Source organism: Balaenoptera acutorostrata, chromosome 20 (genome assembly GCF_949987535.1).
Source record: "Balaenoptera acutorostrata chromosome 20, mBalAcu1.1, whole genome shotgun sequence".
Classification (NCBI taxonomy): domain Eukaryota; kingdom Metazoa; phylum Chordata; class Mammalia; order Artiodactyla; family Balaenopteridae; genus Balaenoptera; species Balaenoptera acutorostrata.
In genome coordinates this window covers 56,891,549-56,919,252 of record NC_080083.1, presented here as the reverse complement: position 1 = coordinate 56,919,252, position 27,704 = coordinate 56,891,549, and the positions used below count along the sequence as shown (strand labels likewise).

The window sequence follows — 27,704 nt, the reverse complement described above, 5'->3', positions numbered from 1 at the left end:
GACACCCACCCAAGACCTGCTCGAAGGCTGGAGCTGGGGCTGCGGCGAGGTCAGGCTCTAAGTCCTGACCGGGGCTCCCCCTGCACAGCCAACCTCTCAGGCCAGGCTTCCCTGGGGCTGGGGAGACTTGGGGTGGAAAGTGGGGGGTGTGTTCTGTAGATTTCCCGTCCTCTCATGCCCCTAACTGTGCCTAGATGGGTGTCTGTTGTGGGTTCCTGTGCCCTGACAACTTCCGGAGCACCAACTGTGCACGCACCAGGCTGCCTGCTCGACCCCCTCTTTCTGGGATTACACAGGATGCACACAGCACCACGCGGGACCCAGGAGGCGCACGCTCAGCGGGCAGCAGATGCTCAGCGGGCAGCAGATGCTCACCGGCCCAGCCGTGAGCTCCCACCCATCCGGGAAGGCTAACCCAGCCCACAGGGAGAGAGGAGTGATCCCAGGAGGCGGGGGAAAAGGGCTGCTGCCTTTACCGGCGCCCCGCCCCCATCAGCACATCCCCCCACTGCCTGTGGGGTCGCTGGGCTCTGCTTTCCCTGGAGGCCCACGGGCTGTGACCAGCCTGTCCAGGGAGAGAACAGCCCGAGTGGTGCCTTTATAGACACGAAGATCCGAGCAGGGTGGAGTTTATAAAGTGACTGATTCAGCTGGGGTTCTTCCCCCAGAGCTAGAAGTAAAGTTGCCTGAGGGATGAAACTGCTGAGACAAGTAGAGTTTAGGGAAGGCAGGCATCCCTTCCCTCATACTTGGGGAGGAGGGATGTGATTTGGAAGGGAAGATGGAGGAGACAGATAAGGAATGCGCTTTTAGTTTTAATGTCTATTAAATAATTGGTGGGGTAAGAACCCAGGTGTGGGGACCAGACCCCTGTAAAGGCCTGATCCCAGCCTCACACTCAAGCTGCGGCCCACCCAGACGCAGGAGAGTTCTCCGGGCAGCCGGAGCGAAGGCGTGCAGGAGGGCAGCTGTTGCCCCGAGTGTGCGCCACACAGAGGAGAAACGTCCAGCTCCTTCTGACTGGCGGGGCTGGGTCCCCGCAGACCAGGTCCTGCGTTCGCCCCGTTCGCCCCGTGCTCTCCCGTGGAGAACCCCCTTGGCCCTTCTGGTGGAACCCAGGCTGCTGCCGACGGCTCTTCGCGCCCAGGACAGCTGGCCTGGAGGGAGGGGCCGGGCAACACCTCTCAGCGCAACACGGGACGGTAGATCGAGCGTTCTTCAGGAGGGCCCCTCCGGGGAAAGACCTCAGGCCACCCTTCCTGCCCTCGAGGCTAGCTGTCTGCCTTCTTCACGTGGTGGAAGAGGTTACAGAAGAGCTCGTACCAGAAGAACACAAAGCCGGTGGAGAGGGCAGCCTTCAGCAGGCTGGGGGCCAGGCCTTTGAAGCAGCCCTGCGCACCCTCCTCTCGCAGCACCTGCCTGGCGCAATCCAGGAGGCCCTTGTAGCTTCGCACCTGGGGAGAGGAAGGTTCTCCAGTTGAGGAGAGAGGAGGTGATGGCAACATGGGTGTGAGCTCTGTTCTTTTGTCAACACAGAGCCTGGCACGTTCAAGCACCCAATAAATACTTGCTGGACAAAGGAATGAATGCAAAAAAGACAGAATAAGTTAACCTCATTCTTTCTCTTCCAACTGGGCTAATTCAGACTTAACAGATGAAGTGCCTGGAAATCAGCACTGGACAGAGCTCCTTCCTGCCCTGGAGGCTCCCACTGACAGTGGCTCTTAAGGACCCAGAGGGAGCTCTGGACCCTCTTCCCGGGGGTGCCTCTGACCGTGCGCCCATCCCTCCTGGTCCCCCTTGGGCAGTAGATCTGAACCGGCCCCTCGTTAGCTCTGAGTCTGACCAGCGCCGCCAGCCTGGCCACCTCCAGTTGACCACAAACTGCTGCTAGACCCGTGTCCCCAGGGCACAGCTCTCCTCAAGCCTCGCTCCCCTCCCAGAGCTCCAGTAACTCCCGATGATGATGACAATGACATTACAAAGAATCAAGTCCAAGCCCCACGGCGTGGTGTTTGGGGCGTTTCACCATTTGGCCTCAACTTCCCTCCCTGATCTGCCTTTCCCCACTGGTCCACCCTCAGTGCCCGCACACCTCCAGCCACACCTGCTCACGCTAAAGCTCTGTGAGGAGCAGGGCCTCCCTTCTCTGTCTTGAGCTCTCACCAACTCTCCCTATCCAAATTCAAACCATCTTTTCAAGACAAGTTGGTAAGTGGAAGAAGGAGGTTATAAAACCTTGCGTGTAACCCCATTATTGTTAAACATATGTTTACTTATGCAAAAGAATAAAACTGCAGCGCGGATGGACCTAGGTGGTGTCATGCTTAGTGAAGTAAGTCAGAGAAAGACAAAGAGCGTATGTTATCACTTTTATGTGGAATCTAAAGACTGAAACAAATGAATGGAACTTCCCTGGTGGTGCAGTGGTTAAGAATCCGCCTGCCAATGCAGGGGACACGGGTTCGAGCCCTGGTCCGGGAAGATCCCACATGCCACGGAGCAACTAAGCCCGTGCGCCACAACTACTGAGCCTGAGCTCTAGAGCCCGCGAGCCACAACTAATGAGCCCCCCCTGCTACAACTACTGAAGCCTGCACGCCTAGAGCCCGTGCTCCACAACAAGAGAAGCCACCGCAATGAGAAGCCCACACGCCACGACAAAGGGTAGCCCCCGCTCGCTGCAACTAGAGGAAGACCCAACGCAGCCAAAATAAACCCCCCCGCAAAACGTCATTTGATGCACAGCCCCGTGTCTCAAAAAACTTATATGAACTGTGTCTTGACTTCTAGCAGGTGGAACAGTTCTCAGAGCTTTCTGAGATGCTCTTCCTGGGTTATAATCCTCAAATTTGGCTGGAATAAAATTTTCCGATTCTTTCTTAGATCAACTGATTAATTTTTCATCGACACCAGGGACATGCAGGGGCTGAGAGGGCTATGGGGGCGAAAGCTGCCCTATGGACAGGAGCTGACCCAGTTCCTTCATGCGCCCAGTGAGGGGCTGGAATCAGAGCTCTCTGCAGGGGGACATCTCACCTGGCCAAAGGAGGCTCGGGCCTGCTCAAACCCTCCAACCTGCAGCCGCTTTTTGAAGAGGTCCATGGGATACGTGAGGGTCTTGCTGATGACTCCAGCTCCACTGCCACAAAGCAGGTTTTTGAAGTTCTCTGAACCAGAGAAGTGGGATGGAGGGGAAAAATGAGAGAAATGCAATCTAGGGTAAACTTCAAGGTTACACAGTCTAATCCTCGACCAGAAAACCAAAACCTACAAACATCCTCAATCTCAGAAGAATTTAATCCAGGAGCGAGAGAACCAGACACAACCACATTTTCAGCAAGAATGACAACAGACAGGGCTTCCCTAGTGGCGCAGTGGTTAAGAATCCACCTGCCAATGCAGGGAACATGGGTTCGGGCCCTGGTCCGGGAGGATCCCACATGCCGTGGAGCAACTAAGCCCATGAGCCACAATTACTGAGCCTGCGCTCTAGAGCCCGTGAGCCACAAGTACTGAGCCCACGTGCCACAACTACTGAAGCCCGCGCGCCTAGAGCCTGTGCTCTACAACAAAGAGAAGCCACCGCAATGAGAAGCCGGCGCACCGCAAGGAAGGGTAGCCCCCGCTCACTGCAACTAGAGAAAGCCCGCGTGCAGCAAGACACAACACAGCCATAAATAAATAAATAAATAAATATTTAAAAAAAGAACCAACACAGCCAAAAAGGTTAAAAAAAAAAAGAATCTGCCTGCCAATGCAGGGGACACAGGTTCAAGCCCGTGTCCGGGAAGATCCCACATGCCGCAGAGCACCTAAGCCCGTGCGCCTCAGCTACTGAGCCTGCGCTCTAGAGCCCACGCGCCTAGAGCCCCTGCTCTGCAACAAGAGAAGCCACCGCAATGAGAAGCCCGCGCACCGCTATCTGCAACTAGAGAAAGCCCGCGCGCAGCAACGAAGACCCAACGCAGCCAAAAATAAATAAATAAAATAAATAAAATTTTTTAAAAAAAGAATGACAATGGACTGCTGATTGGACAGGCCGGTGGCAGAAGGGGTGTGAGCCTTTAACAGTAATCACCCCAGCTGGAGGCACTAAGGGCCTTCAGGCTCTGCCCTGCGACTGAGTACAAGGCTTGGGCGGGAATAGGGTGCCCATCCCCCTCCCCAGAGTCCCCAAACGAAAACCAAACCCAACACGTAAGCAAAACCAGGCTGTTTGCAAGTTGGACCTTTGACAAAAATGAAAACCATGACCGGTAGTTGGAAATAACAGTGGCAAGAGCCGAAAGAAATAAAGTCATCTGTGAGTGAATGGATTTGTTTTGTTGGCTGTATTACAGAGCTGGGGGTTCAGAGATCTGTGGTGTCTTAGCTTCTGCAGGGAAACTTTATTTCCTACCTGATTCAGAAAGAGATGCTATGGCTTGGGAGAGGGGCGGAGTGGGACCCAGATTCCCTTTCCCGTGAGGCCGGTCTCACCATTTTTCTTTCCTTCGGCTGGCATGGCCCACTCATATGCATGCTTCAAGGAGCTGTAGAAGGAGAACTGGAACCCGGCGTAGGGGAAGATGGCGATCAAGGTGGGGTTCAAGCCTTTGTAGAAGACCAAGGGGCCTTCGGTCCTGTACATGGTCACCACGGCGTTTCGCAGGGTTTTATAGACCTGGACACCACACATGCAATGATGAGCGACGTCGCTTCAGCCCGAGAACCCAGCCCACCAGGTATATTTCCCCTTGTCCAGAAACCAGCTACTAGGAGCATTACTTCTCCTGCCAGGAGGACAAAGAAACTGCTGGACAAAAATTCCAAGGGTTGGACTGTCTGGCAGCTCCCCTTCTAGCTATTTACACGACTGAGATATGCCAAGGAGTGCACAAAAGTATGCAGAACAGCAAGAGGTGTGAAGTCCACCCTTGGGTGATCGGTTATATAAATTACAGCACACCTGTTCAAAAGAACATATTGTAGCAATTACAACAGGAAGATGCAATCTAGATGATCGATAGGGAAGACTCCCCCAAATCTACAGTTAAGTGAACCCAGCAGGACATGAAGAGCAGGCATAGTGTCTGTGGAGTAAACAAACTGTATGCAGAGACTATCCCCCACAAGGATACACACAAAAGGAGGAACAGTAACATTATTACCTCCACAGCGGGAAACAGGGGGACAGGGGAGGGAAGGGGGAAGAAGGAGATTCGCTATCACCATTTTATGCTATTTGGATTTTTTGCCATATGCATATACTTAACCTTTCTGGAACCATCAACAGGTGATGTTTATGCACGAAGAGCCACTGATTTTTTAGTGCACTTCTATTCGACATATATTCTTTGCAGTGGACCAGAGGGGCTGAATCTGCCTGGCTGTGGGTGCGGGAAGCACTGCACTGACAAGAGGGTGACCGAGGGCAAGTCTGTACTGAGCGGGCACAGTACACACGTGGCTCCCAGATGCTGGCAGCCACATTGAAGGCTTTTGCCCTGGGGACTTGCATGAAAGGGCCGGGCCTCAGAGGAAGGCCATCGGGCAACAAGCCTGCCCTCGTGCCAGAGTCCCACTCTGCTTTCTGTGTCCCCTCTTAACCAAGCTGGCAGCCAAGAGTCACCAGACATTTGAGGAAAGCCTCCCCCAAAACAGAGGCCAAAATGATTGATGAGGGGCAGAAGTCATTTGGAAGGAAGAGACAGTATAGATAGCAGAAGAAAACTACAGAAAAAAGAAACCACCCACGAAATTTTAACTAATATCCTGAGACCACAGAGAAGGCATCACCTTCATGATAAAAGCAGAGGGTCAGAGAAAGACAAATATCATATGATATTGCTTATATGTGGAATCTAAAAAAAATGGTACAAGTGAACTTATTTACAAAACAGAAATAGAGGGCTTCCCTGGTGGCGCAGTGGTTGAGAATCTGCCTGCCAATGCAGGGGACACGGGTTCGAGCCCTGGTCTAGGAAGATCCCACATGCCGCGGAGCAACTAAGCCCGTGAGCCACAACTAATGAGCCTGCGCGTCTGGAGCCTGTGCTCCGCAACGGGAGAGGCCGCGACAGTGAGAGGCCCGTGCGCCGCGATGAAGAGTGGCCCCCGCTCGCTGCAACTGGAGAAAGCCCTCGCACAGAAACGAAGGCCCAACACAGCCAAAAATAAATAAATAAATTAATTAATTAAAAAAAAAAAACAGAAATAAAGTCACAAATGTAGAAAACATACGGTTACCAAGGGGGAAAGGGGGCGGGAGGGATAAACTGGGAGATTGGGATTGACATATACACACTACTATATATAAAATAGATAATGAGGACTGACTGCATAGCACAGGGAACTCTACTCAATACTCTGTAATGACCTATACGGGAAAAGAATTTTAAAGAGAGTGGATATATGTATATGTATAACTGATTCACTTTGCTGTACAGCAGAAACTAACACAACATTGTAAATCAACTACACTCCAATAAAAATTAATTTTAAAAAATTTTAAAATAAAAAAAAATAAAAGCAGAGGATCTATTTTAAAAAGAGGTAAGATTCAGACAAGAAAAAGCTCTTGAGAGAAAATCTTTGTGACTCTGAGTTGGGCAAAGGTTTCTTAGGTAAAACACCAAAAGCAAAATCCATAAAAGAACAAATTGATAAATGGAACTTCATCAAAATTAAAAACATGTGCTCTTCAAAAGATACTGTAAGGAAAGGAAAAGACAGCCACAGACTCAGAAAATATTTGTAAAATAAAAACAAACCACCCAACACAAAAATGGACAATCTGAACAGATACTTCACCAAAGAAGGTATATAGATGGCAAATAAGCACGTAAAAGGACGCTCAACATTAAAGAAATTTAAATTAACCACAATGAGATACCACTATTCACACCATTTAGAATGGTTAAAATTTAAAATACAAAACGAATAATACTAAGTATTCGTGAGGATAAGGAGCAGTTGGACCTGCTGGTGGGAAGGCAAAACGGCACAGCCGTGCAGGAGACAGCTTGCCTTTTTCTTATACAACGAAACACTCCTTACCATACAACCAGCAATCCCACCCCTAGGAATTTACCCAAGAGAAATGAAATGTTCACACAGTAACCTGTATGTGAATGTTTATAGTGGCTTTATTCATAACACCCCAAACTGGAGAACAACGCCAAAGTCTCTGAACTAATAAACCACAATCCTTCCACACAATGGAATATCACTCAGCAATAAAAAGGAGCCAGCTACTCACAGGCACCCCATGGACACATCTCAAATGCATCTACCAAGTGAAGGGAGCCAACTCAAACGACTACACAGGGCGTAACTCCATTTATGTAACATTCTGGAAAAGGCAGAACTTCAGACAGAAAACAGACCAGTGGTTACTGAAGGCTGGAGGTGGGGAGGGACAAACTACAAAGGGCAGGAGGAAATCAGGGGGTGATGGAACTTTTGTTTTATATCTTGATTGTGGTAGTGGTTACGTGACTGTATGCATTTGTCAAAAGTCACAGAACTGTACACTTACAAGAGTGGATTTTACTGTGCATGTAAGTTATGCTTTAATAAACCTGACTAAAACAAACAAACCAAAGACAGCTCTTAGGAACCAACATATGTTAGCAGACGTTGTTTAAACTCAACAGAGGGCCCAAATGATAAAAGTAAGGAAACCTCCCAGAATGGTAAATAAAAGATGTCAATCAGAGGATCAATCCAGGATGTCTAGTGTCCAACTGACATGAATTCTAGAAAGAAAAAGACAGAGGGCAGGCAATTGTGAATAAATAATTCGTGACCATTTTCCAGGCATGAAGAACATGTGTCCAGACTAAAGGGCCCAGGAAGTGCCCATCACAATGAATGAAAGAGACCCGCCCTGGGGCACTCCACTGGTAAATTTCTAGAATGCCAGGGATCAAGAAAAGATCCTGAGGGACTTCCCTGGTGGTCCAGTGGTTAAGACTCCACGCTTCCACTGCAGGGGGCGTGGGTTCGAGCCCTGGTTGGGGAACTAAGATCCCACGTGCCGCATGGCGGGGCCACAAAAAAGTTAAAAAAAAAAAAAAAGAAAAGATCCTGAAAGTTCCCAAGAGTGAGAAGTGGATGGCTTCATATAAAGGGTTAGTCATCAGGATGGTTCTGGACGCCTCTTCAGCGATACTGAGAGCTACCTAGAATTCTCCACCCAGATCATCAGTTAAGTGTAAGGGGAAAATAAAGGCATTTTCTATCAGGCTTCTGTAAGGAAGCTATACCTCAGGATGTGCTCCACCAAAATGAGGGACTAATCAAGAAAGAGAAGACATGGGCTCCTACATGAGAATTCCTAAGAGAATAGCTGGCCATAGTCCTGGAGCAGACAGTCCAGAGCGAAGCCATAGGGTGAAGGGTTCAAGGGTGGGGGGCTCTAGGAGGGGCTCCATAAAAACACGGGACTGATGACCACAGGCTCACCCTATCGGGAGATTGTTTGAAAGTGAATTTGTGATAAGCATGTAGAAAGCGAAACAAATAAAATACAAAGCAATTGCCAACTTCAGGAAAGACAAAAATACAAAAGAAAACATAATCATAATATATTTTGAGGCTCAGCAGTAACATTTACATAATCATAATAGCATAAACACTGAGTACTGATTTAGCCAAAAATCTATTAATCAGTTGTACTGTACTCAGGTGAGGAAGCATAAGCACACCCAAGGGTGATGGTAAAAGAGTTAAATTCTCATCTTCCATAGTAGTCAGTAGTTAATGTCTATAATTTAAAACTGAGAAGGAAAGGAAGAAAGAGAAAGAGCATGTTACTTTGAATTAGGAAGTAAATTACGGAAGCAGCACACAAATATTAAAAGTGGTTGCCTCTGGGGAATAGAATCAGGGGGGGCGGCTGGTGTTTTTTCACTATAATTCATGAAGAACCATCTGTCTTTTTAACCTTTATACACCTTATAGATTATTTATTTATTTATTTATTTATTTATTTATTTATGGCTGTGTTGGGTCTTCATTGCTGCGCGCAGGCTTTCTCTAGTTGCGGTGAGCGGGGGCTACTCTTCACTGCGGTGCGCAGGCTTCTCATTGCAGTGGCTTCTCTTGTTGCGGAGCACGGGCTCTAGGCGCGCGGGCTTCAGTAGTTGTGGCGCACGGGCTCAGTAGTTGTGGCTCACAGGCTCTAGAGAGCAGGCTCGGTAGTTGTGGTGCACGGGCTTAGTTGCTCCATGGCATGTGGGATCTTCCCGGACCAGGGCTCGAACCCGTGTCCCCTGCATTGGCAGGTGGATTCTTAACCACTGCGCCACCAGGGAAGCCCAGATTACTGATTTTTTAAGAAATGTGAGGATTTACACTATGGATGCTACTAGTCTAAAGAAGGTGGAGAATTTTGCAATTTTTAAATAAATCTTTTCCCCTCACTTTCACACACAATTTTCCAGCCATTCCAGAATCTACAATCCAACATCTCAATTGTCTAAGCCTAAGAAGAAATATGCTATTCTTTTCTTAATGATGTTTTCCCTTTTTTCTTCTCATAGACTTGTACTGAAGGTTGGAAAGTAACGGAAGAGGATTACAGCACACGCAGAACAGGGAACCGCAGGACTGTCACCAGCCATTCTCTTCATCCCAGCAGGCAACATGTTGCCGAGGTCTGTACCCTCTATAAACATCCTTCCCCTCCATTTCTCTACTCCGTTCCTAGGACCCCTCATCTCATTTCTCCACCAGGGCAGTCACCCCAAACCTCTATTTTCCACTGCAGTGTCACACAGAGTGACCCAGCTCTCATGCCCCAGTCGTTTTCTTCTAGACTGTTCCTGGGGCACTTTGCATTTCTGAACCAAAAAATTTATCAGAATGTCTCCTGAACAAAAGAGGTCCCCCAACCCAGGATCTCCACCCCAGGCAACACAAAAAACTGGCAGAGCTGAAACCACAGTTATTCTTAGCTGGTCCCAGATCAAATTCTTAAGCAAAACGTCATTCCCCACCGTCATTCCCCACCAACCGTATCCTACGCTATTCTTATGTATGTCCAGGAAACAGAGATTATGGTGAGCGGAGGGGGGATGGTGCATCTATTTGAGGGTTTTTTGTTTGTTTTTTTTTTAATTAATTAATTAATTAATTTATTTATGGCTGTGTTGGGTCTTCGTTTCTGTGCGAGGGCTTTCTCTAGTTGCGGCAAGCGGGGGCCACCCTTCATCGCGGTGCGCGGGCCTCTCACTATCACGGCCTCTCTTGTTGCGGAGCACAGGCTCCAGACGCGCAGGCTCAGTAATTGTGGCTCACGGGCTCAGCTGCTCCGCGGCATGTGGGATCTTCCCAGACCAGGGCTCGAACCCGTGTCCCCTGCATTGGCAGGCAGATTCTCAACCACTGAGCCACCAGGGAAGCCCCTATTTGAGGGTTTAATCCCTTGCTTTCACTCAGTCAGTTCTTCCTTGAGTCTGACTCAAGGATCCCATTTCCTCCAATCCATTCTTTCTGGAAACCAAAACCTCCCTCCCAATAATACAGCGATAGGATCTCAAGTCTCACTTTCCCAGACACCTTCCCCGTGCCGATCTGGTATTTGCTCTGTTTCCCCTGCAGGTTGTGTGTCCCCCGTGAGGTTGTGAGCACCTTGCCTGGTACCAGGCACCATCACGGGTTTCAGGAACAGGCTGAAGGATGGCCCGAAAAGCCCAGGCCGCCCCGGCTTTGTTCCCTCTAAGGAAAACAGCCCCCACCCTGGGACGCCCTTCGTCCCTTGGGCGCCCCTTCTCTGGCCCGGCCACTCACCCTGGGCTCACCCTGAGCTGCAAAGCGGGTGCGTAGCACGTCCACAGGATGCACGGCGAGGGTGGCCACACAGGCAGACAGGCCGCCGCACACAAAATGCACGGAGAAGTCTCGGGCATCGCGCACACTGGCCCTGTGCACCAGCTCGGTGAGCACTTCAAACGACAAAAACTGCAAGAGTGTGTGACAGTGTCATGGAAAACACCCCCCGAATGCACCCGTGACCCAGGCGGGGCCTATCCTAGGGACCAGGAGATACTCTTCTTGAGTAGGGTCAGAATACAATAAACACATAACTTTGTGCAAAGCTCAGATGCCCTTTCATACTCTGAGCAGAGCCAAATACCCAAGGGTTAAGAAAATACATGAGAAAATTTTTGTATCAGACAATTCTACTTGGGGGCCTTTCCTGGTGGTCCAGTGGCTGAGACTCTGCACTCCCAATGCAGGGAGCCCAGGTTCAATCCCTGGTCAGGGAACTAGATCCCACATACTGCAACTAAAAAAAAAAGATCCTGCATGCCGCAACTAACACCCCAACGCAGCCAAACAAATAAATAAATATTAAAAAAAAAGAAAGGAAGAAAGAAAAAGAAAATTCTAGTCGGGAATTCCCTGGCAGTCCAGTGGTTAGGACTCGGTGTTCTCACTGCCGTGGCCCCGGGTTCAATCCCTGGTGGGGGAACTACGATCCCGCAAGCTGCATGGCGAGGCCAGAAAAAAAAAAAAAGAAAGAATAAAAAAGAAAATTCTACTCATCACTTAGTTTTCTGAGAACTGGGAAAAGATGGCCATTATCTGATTCTAGGCTGGGGACCCCTTTAATGCAGTTGGCAGTGGCCCTGTCTGAGAAACATTCTGCCCTGGAGCTGAAATTCTGTCGGGAGAATCCCACATATTCCATATTCTGTGGTGTAAGCCCTCCTTGGGCTCAGATCCTTCTCCAGCCAACTCAAGATGGCTTGGGGTCCTGAGAGCACAAGTTGCTGCATTTACCCATCAGGATGCAGCATCTGTGTGCTGGGCGCGGAGATGGCGCGGCAGGGGCTCGTGACCTGAGCAATCACTGTGATGTCATACGAAGAGCAGGCAGGGACGGCTCTGCCACTCTCTAGCTAGTGATGTTGGTTGGACTAATTACTTAAGCTCTCTCTGCCTCAGTCTTCTCATCTGTAAAATAAGGATGACAACAGAACCTACCAGAGGACTGTTGTAAGGTGGCAGATGTGAAGTGCTTCGCCCGGGGCCTGGCCCCCTGTGAGCACTGTGTGGGGCTGGCTATTTCCATCACCACCACTGTACGGCTACAGACTAGACGCCATGAGGTAAACTGGCGCTCAGCTGAACAAACTCATGAGCAAGAGTCAAGAAGCCTGGATCCTAATCCTAGCCTCGCCACCTACAAGCTGTGTGGCCTCAGGCAGCTCACTCAACCTCTCTGCGACCCACGTAACACCTGCTCCACCTTCCTCACAGTGCTGTTGGGAAGCTCAAAGGACGCACAGACGTGAATAATGCTATTTTGAAAAATGAAAAGCATTTGTATCGCCATTTGCTAAGCGCCTCCGGGCTGGGTGTCAAGACAGTATCCTAGGTGCAGCACCTCATATTCAGTGGGTGCTAAGTCTCCAGGGCTGGGGGACGTGGGGAAGCAGATGCCTATAGTACAGCTCAGTCTGACTATGTCTTCAATTTGTCAGGTAGCTTCCCAGCCAAGACGAGTGAGCAGTGTGTGACCGCCTCCTGCTGCCCTACCCCGGGCAGCCCGGGTGCACGCCTCACCACCCTGGGCTCCCCCATTGGGCGATGTGACCCCAGGGGCCTGGCCGCTTCCCCTGCCACCTACTTGGACAGCTCCATAGCCTATGGAGAGAAGCTGGGCTGGGATGTGTCCTTTCCAGAATGCTGTTGGGCCCTCCTCTTGCAAAATCTGTCTTCCAGCCTGCAGGATCCCGTGGTATTTCGCGTTGGGGTCACTGCGAGACAGGCGCTCAATCTGAAGCTAGGAATCAAGATGAGAATGGTCAGGATGATGGGGGTGGTGGGGAGGAGGAATTTCAGAGAAGGTAACAAAGGCAACAAAGTGCTTGTCCTTGACAAAACTGCAAGCTCTAGGAACTGCTTTGACAAAAAAGAGTGAACTTGTCCTCTGGCCCGTTACACAGAAAAAGGGGAAAAGGGTACCTGGAAACGGATCTTGATGACATCCAAGGGGCTGATCAGCACCCGAGTGACAAGTCCAGACACAGACCCAGCCACGGCCACCTCGAGATTGGAGACATTCCTGCCGTCTGCTCTGGGGTCATAGCCCACCATCCCTGCCTGTGGCCCATACAATGTCCATCAGCTTCAGGCTAAATGCAAGAGACACGGAGTAAACACCAGAGCAAGGTCTTAGGGTCCCGGCGCACACATCACCCCTCAGAGCAGTCCTCCCGGACCAGCCCCCCAAAGCAGCGCCCACATCCCTTTTCTCTCCTTATCCTGCTTTATTCTTCTTTAGAGCATTTATATACCAGACATTGATTTCATACATTTGTTTCTTGTCTCTCTCCCCCATTAGAATTCAAGCCCATGAAAACACGGCGTTGGTCTCATTCATCCATCCCTGCAACTCCAGTGCCCGGAAGAGAGCCCACCACAGTAACTGCTCATAATATTTGCTGATGGAGTGAATGAACAGGCTTGGTAGGAAACAGTTCACTTCCAGAGATCAGCTGGCTTTCCAAGACACCTGGCTTTATGGCCAGCTCCTGCCTGAGGTGAAATCCCAGGCTGCGTGAGCGTGAGGGCAGAGGGGGAACCTCAGACACACGGGCTCCAGGAACAGGGCCTGGGATTCTCTAACGAGCCGCCATGATCCAAAGGGCCCTAAGCCCTTCTGCATCTCCCTTCTCCATTCTTTGCACACAGCGCAGGCCCGCCCACAGCAGTGGAGCCGAGTTACGCTGTGAAATGATGCAGGCCCACCTCTTCAACCTCACCCTGGACCACGGTTCAGTCTCTTCAGCCAGGGTGGGCTCAGTGCTTCTGAGCAGTTCCTAGAAAACGCTGTTCACGTTCCTATCTACCGGCCCATCCCTGGACCTGCTGTTCCCATGTCTGAACTGCAGCCCCACCCTTCCCTAGACTGGTTCCTCTCACCTTCCAGGGGTCAGCTAAAGAGCATCCCCTCCAGAAGATGTACTCATGTCCTTTCTAGCATTCACAGCACTTGTTAAGGTGCTGCCCTCCCCGCCCACAGGAGACAGGCTCCGTACAGGTAGGGACTCAGCCTAGTTACACTGGTATCTCCAGAGACGCGCACGGTGCCTGGCATGCCCCAAAGGCACTAAAAACAATGACTGAATAAATGATTAAAAACCAAGTAACTGGGACTTCCCTGGTGGTGCAGTGGTTAAGAATCCGCCTGCCAATGCAGGGGACACAGGTTCGAGCCCTGGTCCGGAAAGATCCCACATGCCGCAGAGCAGCTAAGCCCATGCACCACAACTACTGAGCCCGCGTGCTGCAACTACTGAAGCCCGTGCGCCGCAACTACTGAAGCCCATGCGCCTAGAGCCCGTGCTCCGCAACAAGAGATGCCACCTCAATGAGAAGCCCGCGCACCGCAACGAAGGGTAGCCCCCGCTCACCGCAACTGGAGAAAGCCCGTGCACAGCAATGAAGATCCAACGCAGCCAAAAAAAACCCCCCAAAAAACAAGTAACTTAGAGATTATAAAAATAATAGTGACTTTGCAGAAAGAGAGAGAAGAGAGGCAGAGTGAAAAGAACCCATCATCTTAACTTTTTACTTCACATATTCCCTTCTGGTTTTTTTCCGGTACATGGCTTTTAAAATGCAAAATGTCATAAGCATGATTCCATGTTGCTACAAGATCTTCATAAATATCATTGTAAATGGCTAGATCATATTACATTGAGTAGCTATGTCATAATTTTTTGGGCACTGGGGTTTTTTAGAAACTAAATATTTAAAAACTATCTAATTCCAGGGACTTCCCTGGCGGTCCAGTGGTTAAGTCCCCATGCTTCCACTGCAGGGGGCACGTTCGATCCCTGGTTGGGGAACTAAGATCCCGCATGCCGTGCAGTATGGCCAAAAAACCCCAAAAATCTAATTCCATTTTTACCTAGAGCAGACCTCAACGCTAATGACACTTTAGAATGGAGAATTCTTTGTAGTTGAATTCCTGAGGGGGGCCGTCCTGAGCACTGCAGGATGTTTAGCAGCACCCCTGGTCTCTACCCACCAGATGCCAGTATCCCCACGCTCCCCTTGTGACAATCAAAAATGTCTCCAGACGTTGACAAATGTCTCCTGGGGTGCAAAATTGCCCCTGATTGAGAACTGTTGTTCTAGAGAAATACTAGAATGTATGTGTAAAATGTCATGCGTTGCATCACTATTTATAAAACTGGATATAATGCAAATGATTATAAATAGAGGAATGAACACTAAGTCACCTCCATGCAATGGGATACCATGCAGCTATTAAAAGAATGAGCGGACTTCCCTGGTAGCACAGTGGTTAAGAATCCGCCTGCCAATGCAGGGGACATGTTTGACCCCTGGGCGGGGAAGATCTCACATGATGCGCAGCCCGTGCGCCACAACTACTGAGCCTGAGCTGTAGCGCCCTCAAGCCACAACTACTGAAGCCTGTGCGCCCTAGAGCCCACGTGCCACAACTACTGACCCCACGTGCTGCGACTACTGAAGCCTGCGTGCCTAGAGCCCATGGTCCACAACAAGAAAAGACACAGCAATGAGAAGCCTGCGCACCGTAACGAAGAGTAGCCCCCGCTCGCCACAATAGAGAAAGCCCGCGTGCAGCAACGAAGACCCAACACAGCCAAAAATTTAAAAAAAAGATAAAAAAAAAAAAAAAAAGAATGAGCCAGAGCTAAACACACACTGGAAAAGACGTCCACAACTGACTAAAACATGAAAAAAGCAGGTTTCAGAACAGTATGTCTAGTGTAACCCCACTTTTGCAAAAGAAAAACAGCAAGACCTACATACACCCTCAACAGTCGTATAAAGCATAGCAGGAAAGTCTATAAGGACACACACCAACAGGTTGGTAAGGTTACCTTTGGGGGTAGGGTTGGCAACGGAAGAGGGAAGGCAGATCTCCTCCACCCTACTTTATTTATTTTTTTCCACGCCTCGTGGCATGTGGGATCTTAGTTCCCCAAGCAGGGATCGAACCCGGGCCCCCTGCAGTGGAAGCAATGCGTCCTAACCACCAGACCGCCAGGGAATTCCCTCCCTTTTTCTTTACACAATTCTACGTTGCTTGAATTCATTATGGCCCCCCCAAACCCCTATTAAAAGTAAATATAAAATGATTTTACAAGAGACCTCAGAATTAATCTAGTTCTTGAATACCTTTAGTAACGGGGAAATCAGGGCCCACAGAGTGACACCTTCACCCCATTGTTTCTTTTTCTCTTCTCACCCTCCCTGGAATCTGTCCGCACCATTCCCTTAGCCCCAAGCCCTCACTTTTCTGAAACTACCAAAATAGCACTCCAATCCATCCTTAAAATTAACAAGACATTTCCATGGGGCTCGATCGGCAAAGTATCGTAAAATAACATTTATTGAAAGTCTAATGGGGGAATTCCCTGGCGATCCAGTGGTCAGACTTGGCACTTTCACTGCTGGGGCCTAGGTTCGATCACTGGTCAGGGAACTAAGATCCCGCAAACCACGCAGCACAGCCATAAACAAAAAAAGAGAAAACAGTCTAATGGTATGAAATCTCCTGACTCCCGCCAGGAATGTGCCCATTCCTTGGTAACTTCTCCCCAGACCCTCAAAGGAGGAGATCTCGGCCTTCCCATCAACTTCTCTGTGACATTAACTCAAGCTGCTACTCCCCAGGCACCTGTGAGGAGCAGTTTAAACGTGAGGCAGGTGATTGAGAGGCAAAGCCTCTCCAGTGGTTGCCCAGAGAGTGCTCAGGTCACACTGAGCAGTGTCAGATCCCTACTGTCAGGGAGGGAAGGAGGCATTTCTACATATAAGCAGCTCTGCATAGCTGGACATAACCTTAACCTCAGATCAAGAAGTCTGAGTCAAAATTCTGTCTCTCTCATGTACCTTGGGCAGGTTTATTTAACCTAGGCTCAGCTTTTTCTTCTGGAAAATGGGAATGATGGCGGCCCTGCCTAGCCAGATTCCTGGGAGGACCACACAAGATACTGTATGTGATAAGCTCCGTCAAAAAGGTAAAAGTCCTTATACACGTGAAAGGTCTTGTTAAATATAATTCAGTAGTGGCCTTACTTTTTCTGCTTGTTCAAAATTTCCTTCTTGTACCAAAAAGCCTTGATATTTATCTAAAGAGACAAAATAAACATGAAATATGATTATATGCATGATATAATAAAGTACTCACAAGAAAAGGGGCCGCTGGTGTGAGTGGCAGGGCGGGTGGGTGTGTGTGTGTGAGTCTGTCGTGCCACCCCTCTTGTTACTGCGGAAGCCCCTGGGGTTCAGGTATGCGGGTGCCCCGCGGTGAGCGTGTGTGCCCGTGAGCCCACGTGCTCAGCTGAGGGTCTCTGCAGATGTCCCCGCGTATGGACACAAGTGTCCACGTGCGCTCCAGGATGTGTTTTTTCTCTCCGAGTCCGAGAAAACGCCCACAAGGGGGGCACCCGCATGTACAGGTGCCCCGGGTGTGTCCAGGGTTTTGCTTCCTGCGTCCCTGAAGATGCTTCTCAGATCAGACGCGACACGTGTGGGTACAGTCCCCGCCCCCGCGTGAGTACCTGCGCGTGTAGGCGCCCCCGGGCAGCGGGGGTGCAGCTCCCCGAGCTGAGTGCCAGGAGGGCGGAGGAAGAGGTCACTCACCCGGCTCCGAAGGCGCGGCCCGGCTCCCCGAACTCTTTTCTCCCTCCCTTCTCACTCAGTCTAACGGCAAAACTTAACTGCGCTTGGCAGTAACTGACGGGCTTGTGGGCCAATCACCGCGCAGCTTCCGACAGACGCTGGACCAACGGTTGTACAGTAGTCACCCGACCAACGCCTATTGCAAGGCATCGCTGGGTAATGTAGTCCTCCGCTACTGAGGCCGGCCCCCTACGAGGCGCAGAGCCTGCTGGGAGATGTAGGCCCTCGGCGTGCGCATGCGCACATGTTACCCACGCGTTGAAAGGAGGAGGGTCCCGAAGCCAGGCTCCGCCGTTGGAGGTCGCCGCGCTGAGTGGCGTGTGCCTTGGATCAGAGTGCTGGCGGGCGGAAGTTTAGGGCGCGCTGAACGTGACCCTCTTTCCTCAAAACTTTCATAGTTCCAGTACCCGGATCATCTAAACTTGGAAAAGATGGCGGGAAGTTTAGCAAAAGCCTGGAGGGCGTGGGGGAAAGAATAGATGAGTTTTTAAGACCAGAACGAGGACGGCAAAAATACAGAGGTTTTGTTTCCCCCTAGGGTTTATTATGCATAACTCTCATTATAAGATAATATAAAAATATATAGACACATTACAGAAAATGTAGAAATGAAGGGGGAAATGACTCATCCGACCGCTCTCACGCAAGTAGTATCAGCGTTTTGCAGGACAGTCTTCCCGATTTTTAAACTGCATTTTTCATATTAGTGCAATCATTTAGACGCACAATTTAAAAACATTTTTATTGAACAATTTAAAAACGTTTCAGGGACTTCCCTGGCAGTCCAGTGGTTAAGACTCCGTACGTCCGGGCTTCCCTGGTGGCGCAGTGGTTGAGAATCTGCCTGCTAATGCAGGAGACACGGGTTCGAGCCCTGGTCTGGGAAGATCCCACATGCCACGGAGCGGCTGGGCCCGTGAGCCACAGCTGCTGAGCCTGCGCGTCTGGAGCCTGTGCCCCGCAACGGGAGGGGCCGCGATAGTGAAAGGCCCGCGCACCGCGATGAAGAGCGGTCCCCGCACCGCGATGAAGAGTGGCCCCCACTTGCCGCAACTAGAGAAAGCCCTCGCACGAACCGAAGACCCAGCACAGCCAAAAATAAATAAATTAATTAATTAAATAAATAAATTAAAAAAAAAAAAAAAAGACTCCGTACGTCTACTTCAAGGGACATGGGTTTGATCCCTGGTTGGGGAACTAAGATCCATGTGCTGCGGCACATAAATAAGTAAAGAAGTAAATAAATAAAACGTTTCATACTATACAAAAGTAGAGAGAATAGCCTGATGAACCACCATATAGTCATTACTCAACTTCGACAATTAACCAACTCCTGGTCAGTCTTGTTTTTCCCGCACCTAAGTGGCACTGTTACTGAGTCCAAGCTCATCCTGGTCCTGCTTGCCACAGGACAGGCCAATAAATTGAGAGAAGAGTTGTTGGGGCAAAGAATAGCAACTTTATTAGGAAAGCCAGCAGACTGAGGAGATGGCCGACTCGTGTCCCAAAGAACAATCTTGCCTCAGTTAGAATTCAGGTTTCTTTTATACTAAAAGGGGAGGGAGTAAAGTCAAACATTTCCTGGTTCCAGTCAGCCTCCAGAGGGGATGTGTTAATTTCTTCCTTCCTGTAGTCATTCACAGGTGGGCCTGGTCAGGATGTTTCCTGTGAGCTAAACAAAGGTATTTTAGCTTAAAGCTTATTACCTGGGAGGCAGGGTTCCCAGAGATGGGCCATTATGTATAATTTAAGCTTATAGGCAACATCTCTTTAGTGATTAACTTGTAGCAAAAGCAATAGAATACAAAGGTTAAAGTAAAAGAAACAGATCCAATATGGAGTCAGATTTGTTCTTCCCTATTACAGCACCCCCCCCAACATTATTTTTTTTTTATTTTTATTTTTTTTGAGGTGGCATTTTTTTTTTTTTTTTAATTTATTGATTTTTGGCTGTGTTGGGTCTTCGTTTCTGGGCGAGGGCTTTCTCCAGTTGCGGCAAGTGGGGGCCACTCTTCATCGCGGTGCGTGGGCCTCTTATTATCGTGGCCTCTCTTGTTGCGGAGCACAGGCTCCAGGCGCGCAGGCTCAGTAGTTGTGACTCACGGGCCCAGTTGCTCCGCGGCATGTGGGATCTTCCCAGACCAGGGCTCGAACCCATGTTCCCTGCATTGGCAGGCAGATTCTCAACCACTGTGCCACCAGGGAAGCCCCCCCCAACATTATTTTGAAGTAAATACCAGACGTGATTTCACCAGTAAGCATTTCACAGTGTATTTTTAAAAGACAAGCATTCCCCTTTTAAAACATATCCCCCAAACTATCACCCACCCCCCAAAACAATAATTTCCTAATATTATCAAATATCAAATTAGTGTTTACATCTACCTGATTGACCTATAAATGTCATTTTTCAAATACAGTTTGTCTGAATTGAGATCCAGACCATACATTGCAACTGGTTAATATATCTCTTGATTTAAAAAAAAAAAAAAAAAAAAAGCTATGGTTTCCCTCTTCCTCTCTTTTTCGCTTGCAATTTCTTTCATTTCCTTTTTGTTTCATTTTTTAAAAAAATTTATTTATTTTATCTTTGGTGTTTGGTCTTTGTTGCTGCGCACGGGTTTTCTCTAGTTACAGGACGTGAGGGCTTCTCTTGTTGCAGACCACAGGCTCTAGGCGCTCGGGCTTCGGTAGTTGTGGCACACAGGCTTAGTTGTTCTGTGGCATGTGGGAATCTTCTCGGACTAGGGATTGAACCCGTGTCCCCTGCACTGGCAGGTGGATTCTTAACCACTGTGCCACCAAGGAAGTCCCTGGTTTCGTTTCTTTTTCTTTCTTTCTCTCTTTATTTGTTTTTTAAGAAACTAGGTGGTTTGTCCTGTAGAGTTTTCTCCAGTCTGGCTGGATCTTGCTGGTGGCATCCCGATGGTGTTTTAACATCTTCCTCCGCCTCCTGTGTTCTCTGCATATTGGTTAGTTAGATCTAAAAGGTTTGATCAGATCAGGTTTGATTTTTTTTTTTTTTACAAGACTGCTTGTCTATTATTGTGTATTTCCATGAGGAGAATTATTATTCCTGCTTGTCTCTCATTTTTTGATGTTTGCAGCCATTGATCATTGCATTGCTTAGGGGTTATAAATGGTGATATCATTTCGGCATTTATTAGCTGGAATACAGATGAAGAGGAATATCCCCTCATTGGCTAATTGATTACATGAGGTACACTTAGTACAAAAAAGTCAGGATACATACATGATTCTTTACGTTTAGCAGTTTTCAAAATAATTAATTGATTCCCTAGTATCTTCCACAGGATATTGATCAATGAGGTTTTTTATTATTACCATTATGAACACATATTTTATATCTATCATTATGAACATTATATTTGTTCTTTTTCAATCCACTGTAATTATTATCCCGATTTGATACTCATATTTTTCCATCGTTGGCCAATGGGTTGGCACCCGAATCCTTTAAACAAAATGACTAGTTTCCTTGTTTTCTGGTATGACAAAGTGTTCTAGGCTCATCACAATTTTCCACACAGCTTTATTGAGGTGTAACTGACATACAGTTGACTACATATTTCCAAAGTGAAAAATTTTATGTGTGAACAAGATAGTGAACATATATATCCATGACCTTAAAGGATTCCTCATGCCCCTTTACTATCCCTCCCTCTTGCCCTCTCTTCTCCCTCCCTCTTCCCTAAGCAGTCTCTGATCTGCTTTCTGTCATTATGGGTTAGTTTGCATTTTATAGAATTTTATATGAATGGAATCAAACATGACATTCTTTTTGTCTGGCTTCTTTCCCTCAGCATAATTATCTTGAGATTCGTCCATGTTGTATATATTATTGATCCCTTTTTATTGCTGAGTAATATTCTATTGTACAGATATACAATAATTTTTTAATCTATTCACCTGTTGATGGACATTTGGGCTGCTTCCAGTTTTTGGCTTTTATAAATAAAGCTGCTATTGATAGGGATAGAGTAGGATAATTAAATACTTATTTTAGAAATCCCACTAGGGGATTAAAAACAGAAAGGGAATTTTAAGGGAGTTTGGGAGACTGTTGTAAGCTAATAACTACTCAAGAAAAGAATCCAGCAACCTAGCAACAATCGACTCTACCTCGAAGGAAGACCAGGCGCATTCAAGCCCCAGGCACACTCAAGCCACAAGTCCTGATAGTTAAAACACAAGACAATAGATATGGGGTCTACATCTTGTTACATGAAGTCAGGGAATTAACGGTCCTTGAAGAGTAGCATTTCTGCATATAGTCAAGACAAAAATAGAGGAGAAAGGGGAAAGAAACTAGGTGAAAGAGGACATGATACCAAAACCTGAGATGAATTACCATATTTTAGTATATGTTACCACCCTTTTGCTAATATACATATGATTTCAATAGAGCCATGACAGTCCTGGTTAGACCATATAGGGTTAAAGGAGGAACTAATGATGTACCCCAAAATGAGGAAGAAGTTGGTCTTCTCCCCTCCCCATTTTTTCTTTGATTATAAAAATGTAGCCCAGTTTGTTCTGGGGGCTGTGCTCCCTTGTCTGCCTGCTTGTATCTCTCACAAGCATCCTATGCTAATAAACTCACTCTTTGCCTGCCACTTCACCTCTCGCCTCTCGCTAGATTCTTTCTGCACTGAGACAAAAGAGCCTGAGCTTCAGTAAGTCCTGAGACCAGGTGTGCAGTTTCAATTAAAAGACAGTGGGTTCGGGACTTCCCTGGTGGTGCAGTGGTTAAGAATCTGCCTGCCAATGCAGGGGACACGGGTTCAAGCCCTGGTCTGGGAAGATCCCACATGCCACAGAGCAACTAAGCCCACGCGCTGCAACTACTGAAGCCTGCGCTCCACAACAAGAGAAGCCACTGCAATGAGAAGCCTGCACACCGCAACGAAGAGTAGCCCCCGCTCGCCGCAACTAGAGAAAGCCTGCACGCAGCAACGAAGACCCAAAGCAGCCATAAATAAATAAATAAATTCATATTAAAAAAAAGACAGTGGGTTCAAGTCCACTCCTAAGTCAGGGATTGTGGATTGAAGTCCCAATCTGAGGTGTGACTGGGTTTGAGTTCCATCCAAAGGAGTGCAGTTTCACTACAAATATTCATATATAAGTCTTTGTACAGACATCTGTGTTAATTTCTCTTGGGTACAGACCTAGGAGTGGAATATCTGGAGCATATAGTCAGTGTACATTTAACTTTTTAAGATACTGCCAAACTGTTTTCCAGAGTGGTTGTACTACTTTACTTCCCCACCAGCAGTATGACCGTTCTAGTTCTTCCACATCCTTGGTAAGGTAATTTTTAATAAATTTAGCCATTTTAATAAATACATAGTGGTATCTCATTATGGTTTTAACTTGCATGTCCTTGATGACTAACGTTGAGTATCTTTTCAAGTGCTTGCTATCCATATATCTTCTCAGTGAAGTATCTGTTCAAATATTTTGCCCATTTTTTTTTTAAAGACAATTCATATCTCTGTGTTTTTTTTTTAAATTATTTTTATTTATTTATTTATGGCTGTGTTGGGTCTTCGTTTCTGTGCGAGGGCTTTCTCTAGTTGTGGCAAGTGGGGGCCACTCTTCATCGCGGTGCGCGGGTCTCTCACTATCGCGGCCTCTCTTGTTGCGGAGCACAGGCTCCAGACGCGCAGGCTCAGTAATTGTGGCTCACGGGCCCAGTTGCTGCGCGGCATGTGGGATCTTCCCAGACCAGGGCTCGAACCCGTGTGCCCTGCACTGGCAGGCAGATTCTCAACCACTGCGCCACCAGGGAAGCCCCCCATTTTTAATATTTATTTATTTATTTTGGCTGTGCCAGGTCTTAGTGGCGGCATGCGGGATCTATAGTTGCGGCATGCGGACTTTCAGTTGCGACACTGGACTTCTTCTTAGTTGTGGCATGCACACAGGATTTAGTTCCCTGACCAGGGATCGAACCCAGGCACCCTGCATTGGGAGCACAGAGTCTTACCCACTGGACTACCAGGGAAGTCCCTTGCCCATTTTTAACTGGATTGTTTTGTTTCTTATTATTGAGTTTTGAGGGTTCTTTATATAAGTCCCCTATCATTACATTTGGGGTCTTTTGAAGAGCAGAAGGGTTTTTTTTGGCTGTGCTGCGCAGCTTGTGGGATCTTAGTTCCCCGACCAGGGATCAAACCTGGGTCCTGGCAGTGAAAGTGCCAAGTCCTAACCACTGGACCACCAAGGAATTCCCCAGAAGTTCTTAATTTTAATGAAGTCCAATTTATTGATTTTTTTTCCTTTTATGGATCATGTTTTTGGTATCATACCTAAGAATTCCTTGCCTATCCAAAGGATTTGAACTTTTCTTCTATATTTTCCAATAGAAATTAAAAAAAATAAATTTATGTATGTATTTATTTTTGGCTGTGTTGGGTCTTTGCTGCTGCGTGCGGGCTTTTCTCTAGTTGCGGTGAGCGGGGGCTACTCTTCGTTGCGGTGCACGGGCTTCTCATTGCGTTGGCTTCTCTTTTTGTGGAGCATGGGCTCTAGGCACGTAGGCTTCAGAGTTTGTGGCACGTGGGCTCAGTAGTTGTGGCTCGAGGGCTCTAGAGCACAGGTTCAGTAGCTGTGGCTCACGGGCTTAGTTGCCCCACGGCATGTGGGATCTTCCTGGACCAGGGCTGGAACCCGTGTCCCCTGCATTGGCAGGCGGATTCTTAACCACTGTGCCACCAGGGAAGGCCTCCAATAGAAACTTTAGAGTTTTAGGTTTTACATCTAGGTCTCTGACGCATTTGGGGTTAATTTTGGTGTACAGTGTGTGATATGGAATGATCTCCTCCTCATCCCAACTCCTCTCCCTCCTCCTCCTCCTTCATTTGGATATTTAATTGTTCCAACACCTGCAACACTGTTTCTGTTGAAAAGCCAGTTTTTTCCCACTGAATTGCCTTTTGCACCTTTGCTGAAAATCCGTTGTTCATAGGTACACAAAATTTTCACTTTTTTTTCCACTCAACATTAGTGCTACAGTACTGTCCACGTGGGGATAAAATATTAAGGTGGCCCACAGTAGGCAGAACCTGGTACAGAAATCTGACTTCCTGTTCTTGAAAATGTCCCCCACTGTGTCCTCAGGGTCATCTTTGTCATTACTCACTTCCTCTGTCTCCTTGCTTAGAGATTGCTTTATTTCCCCATGAAACCCCAGCCTCTGTGTTATATCTTCATTTTCCAGCAGTTTTGTGGAGTGATCACTAACTTCTCTCCAGATGAGCTCTTTGGCTATTGAGATCTTTGGTTCTACTTTGTTCTCCTGGACTAGAGCAAGCCCACATTTTAGAATAGGCTTCCCAATGGTCATTCGACAGATAAGCCAGCAGGACTTTTGGTTACAGGCTAATTGTAGAATGAGTTAGACTCAGGGAACCACAGACCATCAGAACTAAAAAGACTCATAGCCAGGGTCCAGGGCCCAAAGGGGCTAGGCGATGCACTGAAGGTCTTCCAAGGTCAGATGGCAAATTGGTGGTCGAGCTGAGGTGAGATTAGTGGCAGGTGCCAGTTTTCTTGGGCTTACACCCTGGTTCTAGTTTTTGCATATTGGAAATCTGGTCATTTCATTTTAAGTTAAATATACTAAATAAATCAAATCATGTGAAAAGAGAAACCGGAAAATAATGGTTCCCGTCAGCTTGGGGAAGTGAATCCTTCTGTGACCTCATCAACATTTACCCCAAATAGACTATGAAAAGTTCCTTTGGACTTCCCCCACCTCCTTGGAGGGAGTAAACACCTCCTTAGGCTTGACCGAGTTGGTATTTATCAGCTGTCTAAGCAGATGATCCTTCCCATCAGAGGAGAAAGAATCTCTTACTGCCTGAGTGGCTGGTTGGCCATACCATCCAAAAGAGGCCTGAGAGCCAGGAGGTGACTTGCCGTGGCTCTTTGGCAAGGCATTCTTTTCTCTGGGCTGCAGTTTCTCCATCTACAAAGATTAAGGGGTTGGACAACAGGGTGTGCAAGCAAGCCTTGCTGCCTCTGTCCCTCCACAGGTCTAAAAAAAATCTGCATTTTTAGTAAGCATCTCAAGGGTTCTTAACTTCAGCTGATAGAAGCATCATCTGGGATGCTTAATTAAAAATGCAGATTACCCTCTCCAGGGATTACACTTCTCCTGATCAAGCAGATCTGGCACATGGCCTGGGAATAAACATTTTGACTGATGGCCCACATTTGGGGAGACACTGAATTGGCGATACACATCTTAGCTGATCATCCTAAGTGGCCCTTGTTTCTTTCTCCCTCTGATGACTCCGGATGAGAGGAAGGGATGCTTTCCCATCTTTCCCCCCACCACCATCAAATACTTATTGAGGGTCTGCATGGCTAGAGCTGAGGATATAGCAATGAACAAATCAGAATTTCTTCCCTCTTGGAGCTGACTTCCTTTCACTTAGTAATACGTATCCAAGTTTCTTCCATATCTTGATAGCTCTCTTCCTCTTAGCGCTGAATAGTAGTCCACTGTCTGGATGTGTCACACAGCTTGTTTATCCGTTCACCTATTGAAGGGCATCTTGGTTGCTCCCATATTTTAGCAATTATGAATAAAGCTGCTATAAATATGTGTGTGTAGGTTTTTGTGTGGACCTAAGTTTTCATTATCTGTTTACTTATTTATTTTTTAAACTGGAGGACTGCAAGTTTGAGAAAATCATGAAAAACCAACAACTGTTGGTGGATTCTGGAAGAAGTTCTGACAGACTGCAGGGGCCAAAGATAGAGATAACTCTGATCCAGTTCCCTTTTTTGTCCTTTCAGATTCACTCAGCAAATGACTCAAACACCAGTAAACTAACCAAGAGAAAAAAAACACAAAAAAGAAAGAGGATTCACTGTCCAGTAACTTTCAAGAGCTGATTTCTTATGCATTTCAATTTTCTTCTTTTGTTCTTCTCAGTAGAGCCAAATGTCAAGAAGCTATACGGAGTGTCAATGTCAGCCCAAAGAGAAAGGTCTCCAAGTTTGCTGGAGGATTCTCCAGGCTTCCGGCTTCCTGGTTTTCAGCATTTGATTCTCTCTGACCAGATCATCCACCTTTGTGGTTCACAATCCCTCACCTATCACGCATTTCTGAGCTTCCTTGAAAAGGTATTTCCTGCTGTGTCTGTACGAAGCCGGTCTTCACTCACCGCCAAATGCACATAAGGATGCAGCTCTAACATGAAGGCCCCATGCCAACCACAGATCACGTCTTCTTCCTCCACAACTTCTCATCCCACCAGACTCAGGGGTGACTACTTCTGGGAACCTCAAATCTGAACCTAAAGTTGATAATAAAAAGATGAACAACCCTGGGCTTCCCTGGTGGTGCAGTGGTTAAGAATCCTCCTGCCAACGCAGGGGACATGGGTTCGAGCCCTGGTCGGGGAAGATCCCACATGTCGCAGAGCAACTAAGCCCATGTGCCGCAACTACTGAGCCTGTGCTCTAGAGCCTGTGAGCCACAACTACTGAGCCCGCGTGCCACAGCTACTGAAGCCCACGTGCCTAGAGCCCGTGCTCCGCAACAAGAAGCCACCACAATGAGAAGCCTGCAAAGTGCAACAAAGAGTAGCCCCCGCTCGCTGCAACTAGAGAAAGCCCGTGTGCATCAACGAAGACCCAACACAGCCAAAAATAAAAATAAACAAAATAAATAAATTTAAAAATAAAAAAAGATGAACAACCCAATAAACAAATTAGGTAAGAGATTTGGACAGACATTTCACAAAGAAAGATACAAATGGGCAATAAGCAATTGAAAAAGCATTCAACATCATTAGTCAAAGGAAGTGCAAATTAAAACCACGATGAGATACCACCACCCACCCACCAGAATGGTTAAAATTAAAAAGACTGACAACACCAAATTTTAGCAGAGCTGTGGAGCAACTGGAAATCTCAAGACATTGCCGGTAGGAGTGTAAAATGGCACAAACACGTGGGAAAAGGCCAGGCAGTTTCTT

At 47.7% G+C, this 27,704-nt stretch overlaps 1 protein-coding gene across 6 annotated transcripts; it reads right to left on the bottom strand.

Moving 5' to 3' along the window:
* Window positions 1-802: 802 nt before the first annotated feature.
* SLC25A19 (solute carrier family 25 member 19) lies at window positions 803-17,778 on the bottom strand. Of its 6 annotated transcripts, none has more exons than XM_007185666.3 (8): window positions 17,647-17,778; window positions 17,080-17,132; window positions 12,964-13,133; window positions 12,626-12,781; window positions 10,780-10,950; window positions 4,483-4,666; window positions 3,040-3,170; window positions 803-1,570 (listed from the first exon to the last, which is right to left on the bottom strand). In XM_007185666.3, exons 3-8 carry the CDS (start codon window positions 13,093-13,095, stop codon window positions 1,358-1,360), a joined length of 987 nt encoding a protein of 328 aa, XP_007185728.2. In that variant the 5' UTR covers window positions 13,096-13,133; window positions 17,080-17,132; window positions 17,647-17,778; the 3' UTR covers window positions 803-1,357. The 6 variants fall into 6 exon arrangements, with proteins under 6 accessions (XP_007185728.2, XP_007185730.1, XP_007185729.2 ...); XM_007185668.2 differs by having other exon boundaries at window positions 803-1,454; XM_007185667.3 differs by having other exon boundaries at window positions 10,791-10,934.
* Between the last annotated feature and the right edge of the window lie 9,926 nt (window positions 17,779-27,704).

What these genes read in the sequence shown, in the direction of transcription:
- SLC25A19 (XM_007185666.3), bottom strand. Translation starts at nt 13,095, where the DNA reads ATGGTGGGCTATGACCCCAGAGCAGACGGCAGGAATGTCTCCAATCTC. An exon ending in AGCCGAAGGAAAGAAAAATG is followed by an intron (nt 3,171 to 4,482) that starts GTGAGACCGGCC and finishes TCTCTGGTTCAG; the next exon opens with AGAACTTCAAAAACCTGCTT. An exon ending in CCCGAGCCTCCTTTGGCCAG is followed by an intron (nt 1,571 to 3,039) that starts GTGAGATGTCCC and finishes TCCTTTGTCCAG; the next exon opens with CAAGTATTTATTGGGTGCTT.